This window comes from Brachypodium distachyon, chromosome 1 (genome assembly GCF_000005505.3).
Source record: "Brachypodium distachyon strain Bd21 chromosome 1, Brachypodium_distachyon_v3.0, whole genome shotgun sequence".
In the NCBI taxonomy this organism is placed as follows: Eukaryota; Viridiplantae; Streptophyta; class Magnoliopsida; order Poales; family Poaceae; genus Brachypodium; species Brachypodium distachyon.
In genome coordinates, this window is record NC_016131.3 from 44,876,318 (window position 1) to 44,892,884 (window position 16,567).

Here is a 16,567-nt window from a genome sequence, read left to right on the forward strand (position 1 = left end):
ATGAATATCTAGGATTTGGACCCTGAACACTCTGTGACCATTTGATATAGAATGGTCATAGATTTATGACCATTTCAGCAACCGTCGCTAAGAAAAGGTCATAAATGAACACATTTCTTGTAGTGTAGGTGATCATTTTCTGAAAATGTAGCCTTTTGTTTCTTTAAATGTTATTTTAAGTATCTAGTCAAAAAGACGTCACAAGCGGATTTGGCTCCCATTATTTGGGTCTGAAATCTTGAAATTCATTTTGGGTTCCGGGAAAAACTTTTTTGGCTAGGCTATTTTGCATCACAAACGTCCAAAAAGAATCGACAAAAACCGAGCTTGACTGCAACAGGCTTTCCTAATTAACTGAAAACTCATCTCTACAGGAAATTTTGAACTTTCTTCTTTTAGAAGAATCAAAAAAGGGAAGGGCCAAGGAGGTCTAGTAATATAGAGGCCGGGCTTGCTTGGGGTGGAATCCAAGTGTTGGCTTCAGAACGCACCAAACTCACGGTTTTCCGCTAACTAGGCATTCCCGTCTTAGCGTTGACGGTTAAGGTTTATGGAGTTGTGTGCTTTCGTTTACCAAAGCATAGAGCGTCTCTAACAGGAGCGTGAAGAAAACGAGATTTTTGTCTTATGGTATTGCTAACAGGCCATGTTTGTCCAAGTCAAATATAGAAAGGTCATCCATATGCTCTAGATAGATTATCTGAGATAAAAAAAATCAACGCTGCTATACGTATGACACCTTCTCGTATGATTTATGTACGATGCAAGATGCAAAGACAAACTAACGATTCCACGGTAATATGGGCTTGGGATTTGGGCTTTAGATTGGCTCCCATCATTTGGGCAGGGGAATTCAATCTCAAATTCTATGGAATTGCACTATAACTAACTCCAATTTCTCTCCAAAAACCATCATTTTTCTGGAATTATCTCTCACTCTACAAATCCATATGGTAGACAAACATGATTTTTGAACAAGGAATTCAAATTCAACCAAATGAAATCCTATCAAAAAATGGATTTCAAGAAATGAAATGATGGTTACCAAACGGGTTGTTAGAGATGGAAAACCCAGTAGTAAAGAAGGGGTCGCTATTCTTAAAAAAAAGAAGGTGTCGTAATTTTATTATAAGTAAAAGGCCGTACACACAAAGTTCTCATACCAAATTGCGAGATATAAAGAAACGGGTTTAAGATTAGGATCTTTGGCTCTTTACATAATAGATACGACTCCGCCTTGTTCTATTTTATAGGAAATGCTACTGCCTTCGATCCGAGACATAAGATCTTCTAGTTTGTCTTAAATCAATCTTTTTAAAATTTGACCAAATTTATAGAAAATCTACCAAAGCCTATGACTCTGTTTTCTTAAATCCAACATGATATGTATCTTCACAACATAGTTATGCGATAGTGTTTATATTAATATGTTTTCCCTAGTGAATTTAGAAAGATTTGACTTAGACAAAACATGAATATGTTATATTTAGAAAGAGAGATACTAGCATGTAAAGTCCCAACTAAATAGAGATATATGATCAATTGGGGAGGGGGAGGTGAACAAATCGTGAGTGCGTGAGAGGAGATGGGTACGACGAGTGCTCTAAGTTGTGGGCTGCATTCTGTTTTTTTCTCGAGGAGCAGCGGTCCACACAGACAGCGAGGCCTTGACATAATCAACGGCCACCTATGGATAGGTTAATTGAATGGATGGTTGTTACAAAACCACGAGGGTGAGAGGGGCGTGAGAGGGTGGAAGGGAGCTCCATTTTGGAAAGAATCGGACGACATAAGATTATAGTGGCGTCAGGTCAAACGGCGCACAGCCTTGATAGTATTAGATCACCCCGAGGATGTCCACTTTCGCTGTCCTCGATTAATAATATGAGCCCCCCTCGCTGCTAGGGTTAGATAGGTGGCTCTCCCAGATTCGCCGCCCCCTCACACTCCTCCCCTCGCCGCTGCCGCCCCCCTCCCACTCCTCCGCTTGCCGCCGTCGGCCCCCTACCACTCCTTTCCTTGCCGCCGCCGACTAGGCTAAGCTCGTTCCACGGACAACCGAGGTGGGGCCTCCCCTCCTCGTGATGGCGCCGGCAGATCTCTCGTAGTGGCGACCCCCTGGTCTGGTGAAGATGTTGTTTGTGTTGTGGCAAGCATTGGCGTGTGCGTCGGCGTCGGTCGCGCCGTTGGCTGAGTGCAGGCGGGCCCGATCTGGTCCCTCTTTGGTCTGGCAGGATGCGGCGCGTTTGGTGACTTCCTCCTTCCTGGTTGTGGTCTCATGGCTCCTCCTCGGCTGCCAGGCCCGGATACCCGTTCGCCTGTTTCCTTGTTGTGGGCTTCTTGGGGCCAGGTGAGAACCTAGTCCATCTGTTTCTTTCAGCGAGAATGATTTCGTCTGTGGGAGTCGTGGTCCTCTTTGGAGGCATTGTCATGGCCCCTCCCCTGTTCCAAGTGAAATCCTTGGTCTTTGTACCGGGTAGCGGTGGCACTCTGCGTTGCAGGGTTCTTGGAGCCGTCATCTTGGAGCTGTGGGATGCTGAGCATCGGAATTTGGGCGGGAGGAAGGCGGATGGCGGTCTTTTCTCTCCTTCCTATGTGTCGTCCCGCAATGATAGTCGGTGCATTGTGACAAGTTTCGGTTTCGGACGTCTCGTCTGATGTGCCTTTCGGGGGTGTAATGGACACACATCGCTTCGTGGACTTCGATGTGATCTCGACTACATAACGCCCTTCGGCTGTGCCTTGGTATGTGGTGCCTTTGACAACACTTGAGTCACTCATTGTTGTGTTTTCGCAAGACCTGGATGTATGTTTATGGTTGCCATCTCATCTTCAATCATACTCGCGAGGCCTGGAGTAGTTCGTCCCTGTTCTTAGCGCCGCCATTTTTCGTCGAAAAAAGAAGAAGTGGAAGGGAGAAACCGTGCCCGATTACGGTTACCACTGGGCCATACTAGAGCCAGCCCAATGATAATCCCGAATCCTAAAGCTCCCTGTATGATCGAACGGTTAAGAGCCGCGTGTCCCCGGGACGCCGCAGCCCTCTCCCGGGGCTAACACCTCGCGGCCGCCTCCGTCCACGACTCGTCCGAGGAGGAGTTCCCCTTTCCTCTCGACGCCTCGCGAGCGGTCGAAAACCTAGCCGCCAAATCCATGGCTCGACGCGGACGCGACGAAGACGACGACGAGGTCGAGGAGGAGGAGGACGAGGAGGAAGCCTATGACCTGGACGAGGAGGAGGACGAAGAGGACGACTACGAGGAGGAGGCGAGGGGCCGGGGTAAGGCAGCCGCCCGTTCCCGTGGCAGCGGCGGCGGCGGCGGCAGCGGGGGGCGGAAGAGATCGCGCCAGGACAACTTCATCGACGACTCTGCCATCGAGGATGACGACGAGGAGGATGAGGATGACGACGGCGGGGGCCGGCCGAGGAAGAAGGGCGGCGGCGGTGTGCGCGGCTTCTTCGACGAGGAGGCGCAGGTCGACGAGGACGAGGAGGAAGAGGACGAGGGAGAAGGCGAGGATGGTGAGTAGTCGCGCCTGTCGATTTCGCTTCGTTGATATGTTTGAGTATTTCTGTTGCTTCGTTGAGATCTGAAACTGATTGGGCTGATCTGCAGAAACAGATTTGGGGCACAAGTGACTTCTATTCTGTTCTGTGTTTGGGGTGCTATTATTTTCTGTGCATGTCTTGACAGTAGGGGAAGGTGGTAGAAATATCGTGGCGATAGTATTATTCGATTTTGCATAGAATAGGTACCGACAATTTTGATGATATTTAACTTCCGTCTGGATTCTTGGGACTTTGAGACCTTACAATTTTTTATCAGAATTATTATGTGTCATTATATCCTCTTATACACATGTTCAATCTTAAGTCGATTAGGTTGCATCAGATTTGTTCTGTGCTTATGTTCTCATTGGGTTTTGGCTATTTTGTGCATAAATTTTTTCTTAAATAATCTGAACCCTAGCTGGGTGTCACTGAGGCTCCTGATCTATGTTACCAATGCTCGTATACAAACTAGATGTTTGAACTCGGACTTGATCTGAGTAGAGAGTTCCTTTAGGCATGTAAATTTCCTGTTTGAGATTATTACACTTTAATGTTTGTATCTATACCTCATCTACTGAATGCTCTGGTCCATATAGAGGCATAAGCAAACTATTTCCGAATGAGTCATTACTACTGCCTGCACGAGACTAACTTAAGATTATGTTGTATGAGAAATTACTAACACATGTACTTTCAGTTACTTTATGTATTCCACCCTAAAAGTGTCAATATGGAATTTAACACTTTGGATGTTTCCTGGACTGATATTGAACTAGTTCCACATTCATTTTTTATACTGGGTTACAAAGCCAAGGCCAGATAGATTTCTGATGTGTCGATCTCTGTTCCTTTGCCACCCTACAGACTTTATCAATGATGCGGGGGCCGACATTCCTGATGATGATGCTGCCAGGGGCTCCAGATCGCGTCATTCTATCCCTATGAGGGATGAAGAAGAGGATATTGAGGAGATTGAGAGACAAGTACGAGAGAGATATGCAAGATCTACTCATATCGAGTATGGAGAGGAGGCCGCAGATGTAGAACAGCAAGCTCTCTTGCCATCAGTGAAGGATCCAAAGCTCTGGATGGTGAAATGTGCGGTAGGTTGAAGCTATAGCTTAATTGAACTGCCTGCCAGCTTATTCTTAGCACTGTGTCTACTTTACTAATACCACATTGTGGCTTCAGATTGGGCATGAGAGGGAGACAGCGATTTGTCTAATGCAAAAGTTCATTGATAGGACAGATCTCCAGATAAAGTCTGTCGTTGCATTAGATCATCTAAAAAATTATATTTATGTTGAGGCGGAAAAAGAGGCACATGTCAAAGAGGTAATGATATGCTTGACATCATGCTTCTTTTGATAGTATGCCCGTACTAAACTTGTTTTATGCAGGCTTGCAAAGGTCTACGAAATATTTACGCTTCCGCCAAAATTACATTAGTTCCGATAAAAGAAATGGCAGATGTCCTCTTTGTTGAGAGCAAGACTGTTGATCTTTCAAGGGATACTTGGGTCCGGATGAAGCTGGGAGTATATAAAGGTGACCTTGCTAAGGTATGATCATACCACTTTTCTTAGCTATGTTCGCCAGAAACTCAGAGGATTATCTTTTTCAGGTTGTTGATGTTGATACTGTACGCCAAAGGGTAACTGTGAAGCTCATCCCTAGGATGGATCTACAAGCTCTGGCTAGTAAACTGGTAAGTTGCTAACATATCATTCTAAAAATCGCGTGCCCCTGTTTGTTGTTTCCTAACTCTTTTTCCTGAATATATATTGATGAGTCAAACTCAATGATTGGTCTCTTGACTATTGTGTTAACTAATATGTTTCAAATGGAGCCATAGATCAATAGGTTGATCTGTGATATCAGATGATAAATCATTAAATCATAAGCAGCATTGAAGTTTGGTTTTCATGTTATTTTCTACTGTCCTGCCTTGTGCATTTTCTGAAGGAAAAAAAATCTGATCTGTGAGTTGTTGCATACTGAACGATTGCTCTAAGTATCATCATTACCATTTGGATTCTTTGTTTTGATTTAACTGCTTGGTGAGTTAGCTCATTTGGGTTCTTATTGTGATGGGTAATTTGTAATTTCAGGAAGGGAGGGAGGTTGTAAAGAAGAAAACGTTTGTCCCACCTCCAAGATTCTTTAATATTGACGAGGCCAGGTGTTCTCTTCCTCCTCTGTCATCAATTGTATTTGATTTTTGTTCTTTCGTTATGGTCTGCTAACTTTCCTACAAATAGGGAATTGCACATTCGTGTAGAGAGGAAGCGAGATAAAGATTCGGGAGAGTACTTTGAGATGGTTGATGGTTTAATGTTCAAAGATGGTTTCTTACATAAAACAGTCTCGACAAAATCAATCCACACACAGGGTATTCAGCCAACATTTGATGAACTGGAGAAGTTCAGGAAACCTGGCGATGACATGAATGGGGATATGGCAAGCTTGTCTACTCTGTTTTCTAATCGGAAAAAAGGACACTTCATGAAGGGTGATGCTGTCATTGTTATTAAAGGCGATCTAAAAAACTTGGAGGGGTGGGTCGAGAAAGTAGAGGACACTACAGTCCATATCAGGCCAAAATTATCTGATCTTCCGGTAATTGCTTGCAATTTCAGCTACTGTTACAGTGTTACTACCAGTTTGAACTGGTGATTTATGCTATTTGTAATTGCAGAAAACATTAGCCTTCAACGAAAAAGAGCTTTGCAAATATTTCAAGCCTGGAGATCATGTAAAAGTGGTATCAGGTGTCCAAGAGGGTGCTACGGGCATGGTTGTTAAAGTTGATGGGCATGTACTCATCATTTTATCAGACACAACTAAAGAACATGTGAGCAAGTTTTTCCAGATTAATATATATGTTTACACATGTATATGTATCGGATATTTTATTTCTTAACTCTCTGCTCAACTTCTTATGGATGACCATAGATCCGTGTGTTTGCTGATCATGTTGTGGAGAGCTCTGAGATAACCACTGGAATCACCAGAATTGGCGATTATGAACTGCATGATCTTGTGCTTTTGGAGTAAGTTATCTTTCCATTGAACCATAAATATAACTCATTTTGTGTAGGTACATACCTGAACTTCTAATCAATTTTCAGCAACTTGTCATTTGGGGTTATTATAAGAGTGGAAACGGAAGCTTTCCAGGTAACTTTATTTGTTGGGAGCTTTGTTGGGATATTGAGGTCTTTAAGGTATTTACCTATGTGTATGTTTAGGTTCTGAAAGGAATGCCGGATAGACCTGAAGTGGTGATGGTAAAATTAAGAGAAATAAAAAGCAAAATTGATAGGCGTGCATCAGCACAAGATAAGTCCAACAACATGATCTCTACTAAGGATGTTGTCAGGGTTGTTGAGGGACCATGCAAGGTGTGTTTCACTTCATATTTATTAATTGCATTAGTTGGTTTTATTGGTGCAGCATTTTGTTCGGTAAACTTGATACATTTATATGCATTTTTTCCTCAAATTAGGGAAGGCAAGGACCTGTGGAACACATACATAAGGGGATATTGTTTATATATGATAGGCACCACCTTGAACATGCAGGCTTCATTTGTGCAAAAGCAAAACAATGCCTTCTTATAGGTGGATCAAATGGCGGACGTCGTGGAAATGTTTGTACTGGACTCTTTAGTATTGGCCATTGGTTCTGGATGTTTTTTTGTTAACTTGCTATTTGTTTTGTGGATGCAGGGTATGGATGCTGCAGATGCTAGACTGGGTGCTCTGAGAACTCCGGCGAGCATTTTGCAATCTCCAGGAAAGCTGCCCCCAAGGGGGCCTTACATGAATTGTGTGTACCTCTATTCATCTGACTCCTGTTGCTATTTCCATTTTTCTTCTGAACGTGATAAATTTACTTTTCTGCTTATTTGTATCATTGCTCTGCATATTTTTGAGAAGCTCCATTATTTGGGCAAACAAAATAGCGATGCTAGCTGTAGTTGTTATAGTAATATAACCGTGCTATTCGATGCAGCTGGTGGAAGATTTGGGGGAGGTGGTCGTGGGGGAAGAGGATATGATGCCTTAGTGGGTAAATGTATCAAAATTAAATCTGGTCCCTATAAAGGGTACCGTGGCCGTGTTAAAGAGGTGACTGGGGTGCTTGTGCGTGTGGAGCTTGATTCACTGATGAAGATTGTCACAGGTGAATAATCTTATTATATCGTGTTCTGACCTCTTGTGTGTTGACTGCTAATACGGCTACAAAAAATTCAGTTAAGCGAGAGGATATCGCCGACACACCTACTGTGGCAACACCATTCCGGTAATTCCCTTCTGTTTGCATTTTGGGCAAATTTTTCAATTTAATTTGCTGACTCGAGTTCTATAACCAGTGAACCTCGATATTCGATGGGTGGTGAAACACCAATGCACCCGTCTAGAACGCCACTTCATCCCTTTCAGACTCCAATGCGGGACCCTGGAGGTATGACTGCCTTCCACCCTTGTTTTAAGTATTTAGCCAATAGCGTTTCAAATGATATTATTACCATGATCAAATATTGTAGACCCTTCTATCAATTAGTAAATTTGACTGTCATTGAAAGGATACAATCTGATAGTTACCTGTTGTGTTTTTTTATTTCGATACATATATTGTGTAAGTTGGGTCTTAACCAATGTGATTCAAGCATTCCAACCTTAGTAACCTTGGGATGAGAAGTTAACATTTACTTAATTATGAGTTACCTTTCAGTAAATACTAGTTGAGTGCAAATATCTTGTCAGTATTTTTTCTGTTGCCCTGTTCATTCATAGTCATACTTCTTATTCATTTTTTATACTTCTGTATTCCCTTCATTTTCTACAGCAACGCCGATACATGATGGAATGCGAACTCCTATGCGTAGCCGAGCCTGGGCTCCTATGAGCCCTCCGAGGTTGTACAATCTTTATATAGTTGATATTTCTGGTCAATGCAAATATCTTATCACTAGGGTGTATTGGTAGCTTTTGTTATGCATTCCCTCCGTTCCTAAGTTCTTGTTGTTTTAGTACAAATTTGAACTAAAACAGCGACAAGAATTTAGGAACGGAGGGAGTGGCATTCTGATGTTGACCATGATTTCATTGCTGATGTACCAGGGATAATTGGGAAGATGGAAATCCTGATACTTGGGGAAGCAGTCCGGCTTACCATGTCAGTTGTTTGCCGGTCTGCTGGTTATTCATTTTTTTGTAACTTGTTTGGCCAGATCTGTAGTTCCCACACTTTTATTCTTGTTAACTTTCAGCCAGGAACTCCACCAGCTCGACCATATGAAGCCCCCACACCTGGCTCAGGGTGGGCAAATACCCCAGGAGTCAGTTATAATGATGTTCCAACTCCTAGAGAGAGCAACTACGGTGCTGAACTTTGTGCCAGTATCTATTTTGTATTAGTTGATCACGGATGTGACATTACTGTGAAACACATATTTTCTTTGCTCTCATATTGTTTCTGCATTTTGATCTCATAGGAAATGCTCCAAGCCCATACGTGCCTTCCACCCCTGTTGGTCAACCAATGACACCAAATTCTGCCTCGTACCTCCCTGGTACACCTGGTGGTCAACCGATGACTCCAGGCAATGTAGGCATGGATATGATGTCCCCCATAATAGGTGCGCTGTCATCATCACTGTATTATTGCATCCGTAGAAATGTTTTTACACATCTGATGATATCCCAAAATGCCTGCAGGTGGGGAGGGTGAAGTTAACTGGCTGTTGCCAGATGTTTTGGTTAATGTGTTGAGGGCAGGCGACGACGGCCCTGGTATTGTCAGGGAAGTCCTCGGAGTATGTATTGCACACAGTGGCTCCCAAGTTGTTCTTGTATTCTGTCTTGTCTTTTCCGCATAATGCTAAACCTCTGAACATTTTAACTTGCAGGATGGATCTTGCCGAGTTGCACTTGGGTCGTCGGGCAATGGAGATATCGTGACGGTTCTTCCAAATGAGCTTGAGGCTGTCAGGCCAAAGAAGGGCGACAGGATCAAGATCTTGAATGGCAACTTCCGCGGATTCGTGGGAAAACTCATAGGAATAGATGGTTCCGATGGCATCGTGAAGCTCGATGACACATATGAAGTCAAGATCTTAGATATGGTGATTTTGGCCAAACTGGCGACTTGAGATGTATGTATATTTGTAACGAGTCCATCATACAAGCCTTTGTTACAGGTTCGTTGTTTCTCAATAAAACATGTTATTTATTTCGTTAGCTGTATCCCAGATTGTCATCAAAAGGAAAACATGTCATGAGGTAACGTTGTCTACAGTTACAGCCATCTGACGTGTCATATGTTCGGTTAATCTTTGCCAACTATTACTCCTTGTATACAAATTCATGTCAGTTAATTCGGAACGGAGGGAGTATCATCGTAGAGTGCAATAACAGCTTGTGTGGCACCCCTCATTTCATTTCATTTGGTCCAAATGAAATGAAATCTAATTTTTGGTAGAATTTCATTTGGTTAAATTTGAATTCTGGATTCAAAAATCATGTTTGTCTACCATATGGATTTGTAGAGTTAAAGACAATTCCAGAAAAATGATGACTTGTAGAGAGGAATTGAGGTTAGTTTATTGTGATTCCATGGAATTGCAAATTGAATCCATGTGGTCAATTCCGTGCCAACCAAACAAGTTAGTTTATAGAATTCAAAATGAATTCCACAATTCTAGTTCCAAATGATGGGTGCCAAACTTACTGTAAGAGTCTTTTTATGCGCCCAACGTCATTCAGGGAACAATAAAACGTTGGAACGTATCTAGTGCAGGCCTTTGTTTGATCGGAACTTGCAAACCATTCAGATGGAACAGCGGCTTTTTGGTATAACCCCGTGTTCTATCCCACGCTTGATTCTCATCTTTGATTTGCACTGAGCCAACATGCATACTTCCCAGTTGAACCAAATGAAGGTTTTGCATCAGATACGAGGCCTAATTTCTCATCATCTCTTAGTTCACATAAGGCTCATACATTTTTCTATTCTTTAAGAAAATAGTGACATCACCACATCGCACATGTCCTAAATCAAGGTGCCCGTGCATTGTTTGGGCTTCTTCATGGGATTTACCTATAAAAAGGTCATGTTTTATATTAAAACAGTGGAGAGGCTCCCCACAAAAAAAAAGTGTAACTCGACTTACATTTAGGGCCAGAAGGCCTTCTCCAGCGTGCTACTTTAACCGGACCAAACTTCACCTTTTAAGAGTATGGATCGATTCATCACGTTGTGGAGGAGAAGCAAACTTCAAAAACTGATGAACCGGTGCATGTATATGAACCGGTGTATTAATTTGGTGAAAAGTAAGAGAGGGAGAGAGAGAAAGGTAGCTGCATGATGTTGCAATTGGTCAGGTATGAATACTTTTGCTATAGAGTAGGTCCCGCTGGATGAGTTTGCATCGGTGTGAACACTGGAGCCATTCTTTGAACCGATCTAAACAAAACATGGGCCCACGATTCATTCTTTGCTTCGATGCAACAGTGTGGAAGGCCTAAAGAAGATGAAAATTACAGCCAAGTCCTTTTGATGCACATGGAGAGAACCTAACGATGGTAACCACATGTTAGGTTGAATCATGTACCGTTAACATGTCTTGCTGAGATCCACGCCGCTGACCAACGCTGCAGTGTCAAGTTTCAAGGTGTCCACCCTGTTCCGGAGGCCAAGCCGTAGCCCTTTCGATGGGCAAGGGATGCCAGAAAACAGAAGAAGTGCGCCAAGGAGCACACTTCCTGGGGCCTCTGGAAAACGAGTTTCAAGAGGAACATGGAATTGGGCAAAGCTTATTTTCTTGCTATCCATAGCTTATTCCTTTTCTCCGCCAATGATGCAATGCGAGAGAACGTTGATTCAGAAATCAATAACGCAAAGCTACTGCGTGGCTAATTATGACGGAACATCTCTAAACCAAAATCCAAGCTAATAACAGTACCTACTGCTGCCCAGTCGAGCCCACATTAAAGCGAAAAATCATAATGAACTAGCGTGTCCTCCTATATTTCTGAGGTTTGTATCCCATCTCTACACAAGAATATAACTCCTATCCCCTCTGAGGTACTCCAGAACAAAGTTGTACTGTAGTATATTGTTTCCGAACAGATTACTACTCCCAGTCCCAAACAACCAAAGCATATTGTGTTCCAATTCGAAGTAAGAGAAAAATAACGACGGCAGCCGAGACATCTCGGCCTGTACGGCTGTACTGTGCTGTGCTCTTGTTCCTCCGGTCCTCCCATTCACCAGACTCAGGGCTCAGGCCACATCCTGCTTGCACTGCTGGAATACCTGCAGGATGTTACGGTACGGGCTCCTAGGGGATCCGGTGCCGGCGCGCTGGCGCTTGCTACTCGACGGCCGGGAGTCCGGGCTCGGCGCCGCCTCCGCCTCCTCCTCTCCCTGGAGCTTCTCCTCTGCGTCCTTCTCCTTCCGAAGGGTCTCCAGAAACGATTCCTTCACGGCCCCATCGATCTGATACGATCAAAACACCACGGCAGAGGGAGAACATGTCTTTCAGTTCTGAATTCCAACCACAAACGACGCAAGAGACAATAGAGAAAAGGAGATTCCGCGCCGGTTGGAACCTTGGGAGCCGCGAGCGCTCACCGTGAGAGGGCAGAAGTCCGGCATGGGCCAGCCGACGGGGCCGGCGTCGTCGGGGGGCTCCGGAAGGGGCTCCACGGGCTCCATCTCCACCTCGTCGCCGTCGATGCTCCCGGCGACTTCTTCGTCGTCCACCGTCGACTCCTCGATCTTATCCTACGCCACAAAATTTAAATCAGCAGAAATCACCCGAAGAAGAAAACAAGATCAACCCGCAAAAGAGAGGAAAAGAAGATCAAGCCAACCCAAACGAATCTGTTCCCGACCACGGACAGGAAGAAAGGAAACCCAATCGGGCGGAGACGAGATAGATGGCAAGAGAGGGGAGAGATCTCGAGTTCAAGTACCATGAAGCACGCGCCGATCTCCACCATCCCCTTTTGCTCGCTCTCTCTCTCCTCGACCCCGAGATCTTGTCGGCTGCTTTCCTCTCCCGATTGCCTGCGGGCGTGCGTGACGGTGGATTTGGGACGGGCTGTTTCCTTTTGTGGTTCGAAATTGGGAGCGCCCGTTTGTTTCTCGGTGGAGATCGGGGAAAAGGCAACGGCTACTTTTTGTTCGGGCTGTACTGTGTTGGGCAAATTCCCGTGCGGGTTTGTCGAGGTAGATCGATCTAGGAGGGTCAGTTTGAAAGGCGCACTGTGGAGCCTTCTGAGAAACTCGGTGTGTTCGCCCCTAAAAAAAGAAGAAGAGAAACTCGGTGTGGCGACCGACGGACGCCAGGACGCGGCTTGCCTAGGCACACGCCTCGACCTGCGGCTAAACGGGCTCAGCACGGCCCGGGCTCACCAGGCCCGTTTATAAGTGTGCAGTGCTGGCTTGTTCCGGCGAATCTCAGACCAATGCTCGGCCCAGTAGCTCGGACTAGCCGTCCCAGCCCTCGAAGGATATACAAAGAAAATTTAAGAAACAAAAAAGAAAATGCTAAACGGGCCGTGCCAGCCCGGCCCGCGGGCCTGAGGGCGAGGCCTAGGTACGGCCCCAGCCAGCTCGCGTTGTCGGGCCGAGACCGCAACGGGCCGGACACTGTGGGCTTTTTTTTGGCACGGTCTGTCACTCTGTTGGCCAGCTACTATATTGCCTTTGCTAAAAAAAAAAAGCTACTATATTGCCCTGCTCCCTCTCCGCAAAGGATTTTTTAGGTTTTTTTGTTCACTTTGGTATGTGGTCGAGCTATGCTGAAGTTTAACTTTACGTCCCTTTTCATAGAAAATTTAAGTGAGTTGAAGTCATGTGAGTTTTCCTTGAGTTCTTTGGATCATAAGGCCAGGGTTATCAAGGGTATATTTGGTTCATGACAACTAATGTTATTTTTGCCAACCATGACACACCCAGCCAACTTGCAGTACAAAAACTATTGTAAAGAACCAGCACACTTCTATAACGCGTAGCTGTGAGTCTTGAAACCTTGAATCCAAAACCAGCGCAACATGTCTCACGTCTCAAGAGCAGAGCAGCAAATTACCCCCCCCCCCCTCCTCCCCAGCAGAAGAACTACTTCCATAATTCTTGTCTTCAATTTGCCCAAAAATATATGTAAATGTCTAGTAGTAGAAAGCAAGCCGGCCCTGTAGAGGGTTCCATCCATGAGCGGCGTCGAAAATCTCCTTAGCAAGATGTTTGACCAGTTTTGTTCCCCACAGAAGCAGGCTTCGCTTTGCCTCCTTTAGAAAAATAGTCCATGTGGTTAACAAAACGCTGATACATTTTTAATTGTTCATCTATTTCGTCTATAAGAGTAATAACTATAATTATTTAAACTAGAGTAAAATATAAAAATGGAAACTAAAACGAAAATGGTAAAAGTAAAAAAAAAAACATAAACCATATGCCTTGGAATTGGACCGGCCCAATAGAAACAGCAGTGCGTGTGTGCTCCCCTAGCCTGAAAAAAAAAAGACCACGCATTAAGCGCGTGAGAGGACAGCCCGAAGCCCACGACCACCGTGGCGTTTTGCTTCGTCGATCATCCGCCCAATATGGCCAAGACGCGGCGCATCCAATACAACAAAGCGGCCCATACTGTTGTTCCCTCGAGGCCCGGACGCTAATCACGGCCCGGTGCCGGATCGAGCCTTTGGAAAAATAAATTACGCAGTCGAAGTATCGAACCCTCGCAAGTCGCAACCGCCCGAGACCAACGTCCAATGGCGCCCGCACATCCGCAGCCAGCTGCCAACGACAAGAAGAACGCCAGGACAAGACACCCGGTGCACTTCGAATGCGAGCGCAACTCGAGAGATGATGGCCGCTGATGACAATGCCCGGCCCCGTGTGCGACTCGCCGACTCCATTCCCGAGAGGGGATCCCAAATCCATCCGGCGTTTCTCGGACGCCAAGAGCGCGCGGCGGGGCGGGGCCCAGGGCCAACGATCTCAACGCGGAGAGAGTACGGGAAAGCCAGGAACGAGTCGCGGGCCCCGCTTACTTGAATCCTCCCTGCAGACAGGCCCACAAGGATCTTGATGAGCCGCGGGCCCCCACTCCCAGCCCAGCGGGGCTGGCTGGCTGGACTGGACTGGCTTGGCTGGCTTTCCCTGGATCGCGGGCCCCACCCCAGGCGCCTCCCCGCCTCCGTGGCAGCGGCCCAGGCCACGCGTACGCGGGTATTTCGGAGCCGCGCTGTGGTCCTGTCCTGCAGTGCCGCCTACGCGAGGATGGCGTGCGAAAGCTTGTTGACATTCCCTTCTCGAACTGTTTTTGACTTCAGCGTGTGCATGCATCCAGTGGTCAGTTGTCGCATGGCTTAGTGTCCGATCCACTGTTTCAGAGGCTGATGTTAACTGTGGATACGAACAGCGTAAATTCCTTGTGAAAAATCATGGCTATTTGTTTTTGAAGTGAATGATTATGTATAATTGACGCTTACACTTTCGAGATTTCTTTTTTTACGAAAAGGAGATGTTCCCTTTGGCAATATGGACAAAGTGTATTTATCCAGCAGCCATGTCCTCATTACCCGATCGAAGATGGATTTCCAAAGGACAGGGATGGGCGGCTTGGAATGGCAAGAATATTCATCGCCTTTTGCCTCCCTTGCCCCCTGCGGCAGCTGCGGCGTCCTGCGAGAACACAACCAAGCCCCGCTAAATCTGCTACCCAAAAACGTCCAGTCCGTGATGGCAACACCCCGGACAGGTCGGCACGCGTCTAATTGGCACCAGTGAACACTAAACATGCATGCATGGACGCCGGCCGAAGAATTCATAATTTTCCCAGTGTTTAAGGTTCATTTTTTACGCGTTCACCAAGGTTTAATGTGTACAGGTGGAAAGCATGGGTTTTGCAGGACTGGAGGTAGCAATTTGGACAACCATTATGCTTCGGTTTTTGAACATTCCGGGTATTTTGTTCATCAGAACTGAGAAAGGCAGAATAGGTTGCAGCGTGATAAAGTCGGCATGCACTAAAAAGTTTTTGAGAAATCGGGAAGTTGGGAGTGATAAAAAAGATGCAATAATAAGAAAAAATAGACAATGTGTTCTACAATCCTGTTCGATCCTATGAGTGAGAGCACTCTGTTGCAAAGGTGCCAATCACCTCTTCTACAGGTTTCCTAGGAATCTTATAAACGCCATGTCATCATGTTCTGGTGCACCACAGGACCTTCCATGTGTCATTTTGTACATATACTTTTTTGATTGAGATATTTGAGTAGCGCTTTCTAAATTGTCAAGTGGCACTGCAGTTTCTTATTACGGCGATGCTTGCTCAGTTTTCTAGAGTATTTACTATAGTTGAAAATATATGTTCAACAATAAAATATTAGTATGTACTAATAGCCCTAGATAACTTGAGGATCGTCATCGTCAAACGTGTGGTGCATCCAAACTCAGTGATGGTGAATATTCGTGTCGTCCACGAGTACTTAGGTAATGCTACCGGTCGTCGCTACGGCGAGGTGACCGACAAGGGGCCGTCGCCACCGTGTCTGCTACCTCGTCTTCTGCCGACAACCCTGCCACCTACACCACCACCGTTGCCTCCCCCGCCTCTACCATGCACCGCCACTAGCATGTCCAGTTGGGGCGGTAGGCTTCTATAATCCCTTGATCTCTCTCTCCCCTTCAGACGGACCCCTGAGCACACTTATATATGCATGTATTACAGTTTGTATCTTCATACACTCGAGTAGAACTCCATGACGCGTAGAGCTAGTGTATGGGCATGAACCGTGTTACACCTTTCCAAGTATCAAAAACCTGGGGTGTGCCACTAACTAGGTCTGTGGAAACTAGGGATGCAAGTGGGATCCCGCTTATGTCCCACTTTTGGTTCATTCCGGAATTGCTAGTTCAAAACTTTTGCTCAAATTTGATCTAAGATATAAAATTGCCCTATGTGAAACATTGGTGGTATCGACACCCTGCTAG

At 45.4% G+C, this 16,567-nt stretch overlaps 2 protein-coding genes across 3 annotated transcripts; one reads left to right on the forward strand and one right to left on the reverse strand.

Annotated features, from left to right (window-relative positions):
• Positions 1-3,033: 3,033 nt before the first annotated feature.
• LOC100829683 (putative transcription elongation factor SPT5 homolog 1) lies at positions 3,034-9,972 on the forward strand. Its single transcript, XM_003564072.4, has 22 exons — positions 3,034-3,523; positions 4,418-4,656; positions 4,745-4,888; positions 4,954-5,115; positions 5,178-5,261; positions 5,665-5,735; positions 5,815-6,172; positions 6,252-6,407; positions 6,509-6,606; positions 6,685-6,733; positions 6,805-6,957; positions 7,062-7,205; positions 7,285-7,384; positions 7,571-7,741; positions 7,813-7,861; positions 7,932-8,023; positions 8,408-8,477; positions 8,683-8,737; positions 8,832-8,943; positions 9,057-9,200; positions 9,280-9,377; positions 9,471-9,972. Exons 1-22 carry the CDS (start codon positions 3,154-3,156, stop codon positions 9,711-9,713), a joined length of 3,162 nt encoding a protein of 1,053 aa, XP_003564120.2. The 5' UTR covers positions 3,034-3,153; the 3' UTR covers positions 9,714-9,972.
• A 1,578-nt stretch (positions 9,973-11,550) lies between these two features.
• LOC100831605 lies at positions 11,551-12,879 on the reverse strand. 2 transcript variants are annotated; one of them, XM_024460188.1, is made up of 3 exons: positions 12,439-12,879; positions 12,197-12,349; positions 11,551-12,061 (listed from the first exon to the last, which is right to left on the reverse strand). In XM_024460188.1, exons 1-3 carry the CDS (start codon positions 12,565-12,567, stop codon positions 11,846-11,848), a joined length of 498 nt encoding a protein of 165 aa, XP_024315956.1. In that variant the 5' UTR covers positions 12,568-12,879; the 3' UTR covers positions 11,551-11,845. The 2 variants fall into 2 exon arrangements, with proteins under 2 accessions (XP_024315956.1, XP_003560945.1); XM_003560897.4 differs by having other exon boundaries at positions 12,541-12,867.
• Positions 12,880-16,567: the final 3,688 nt, after the last annotated feature.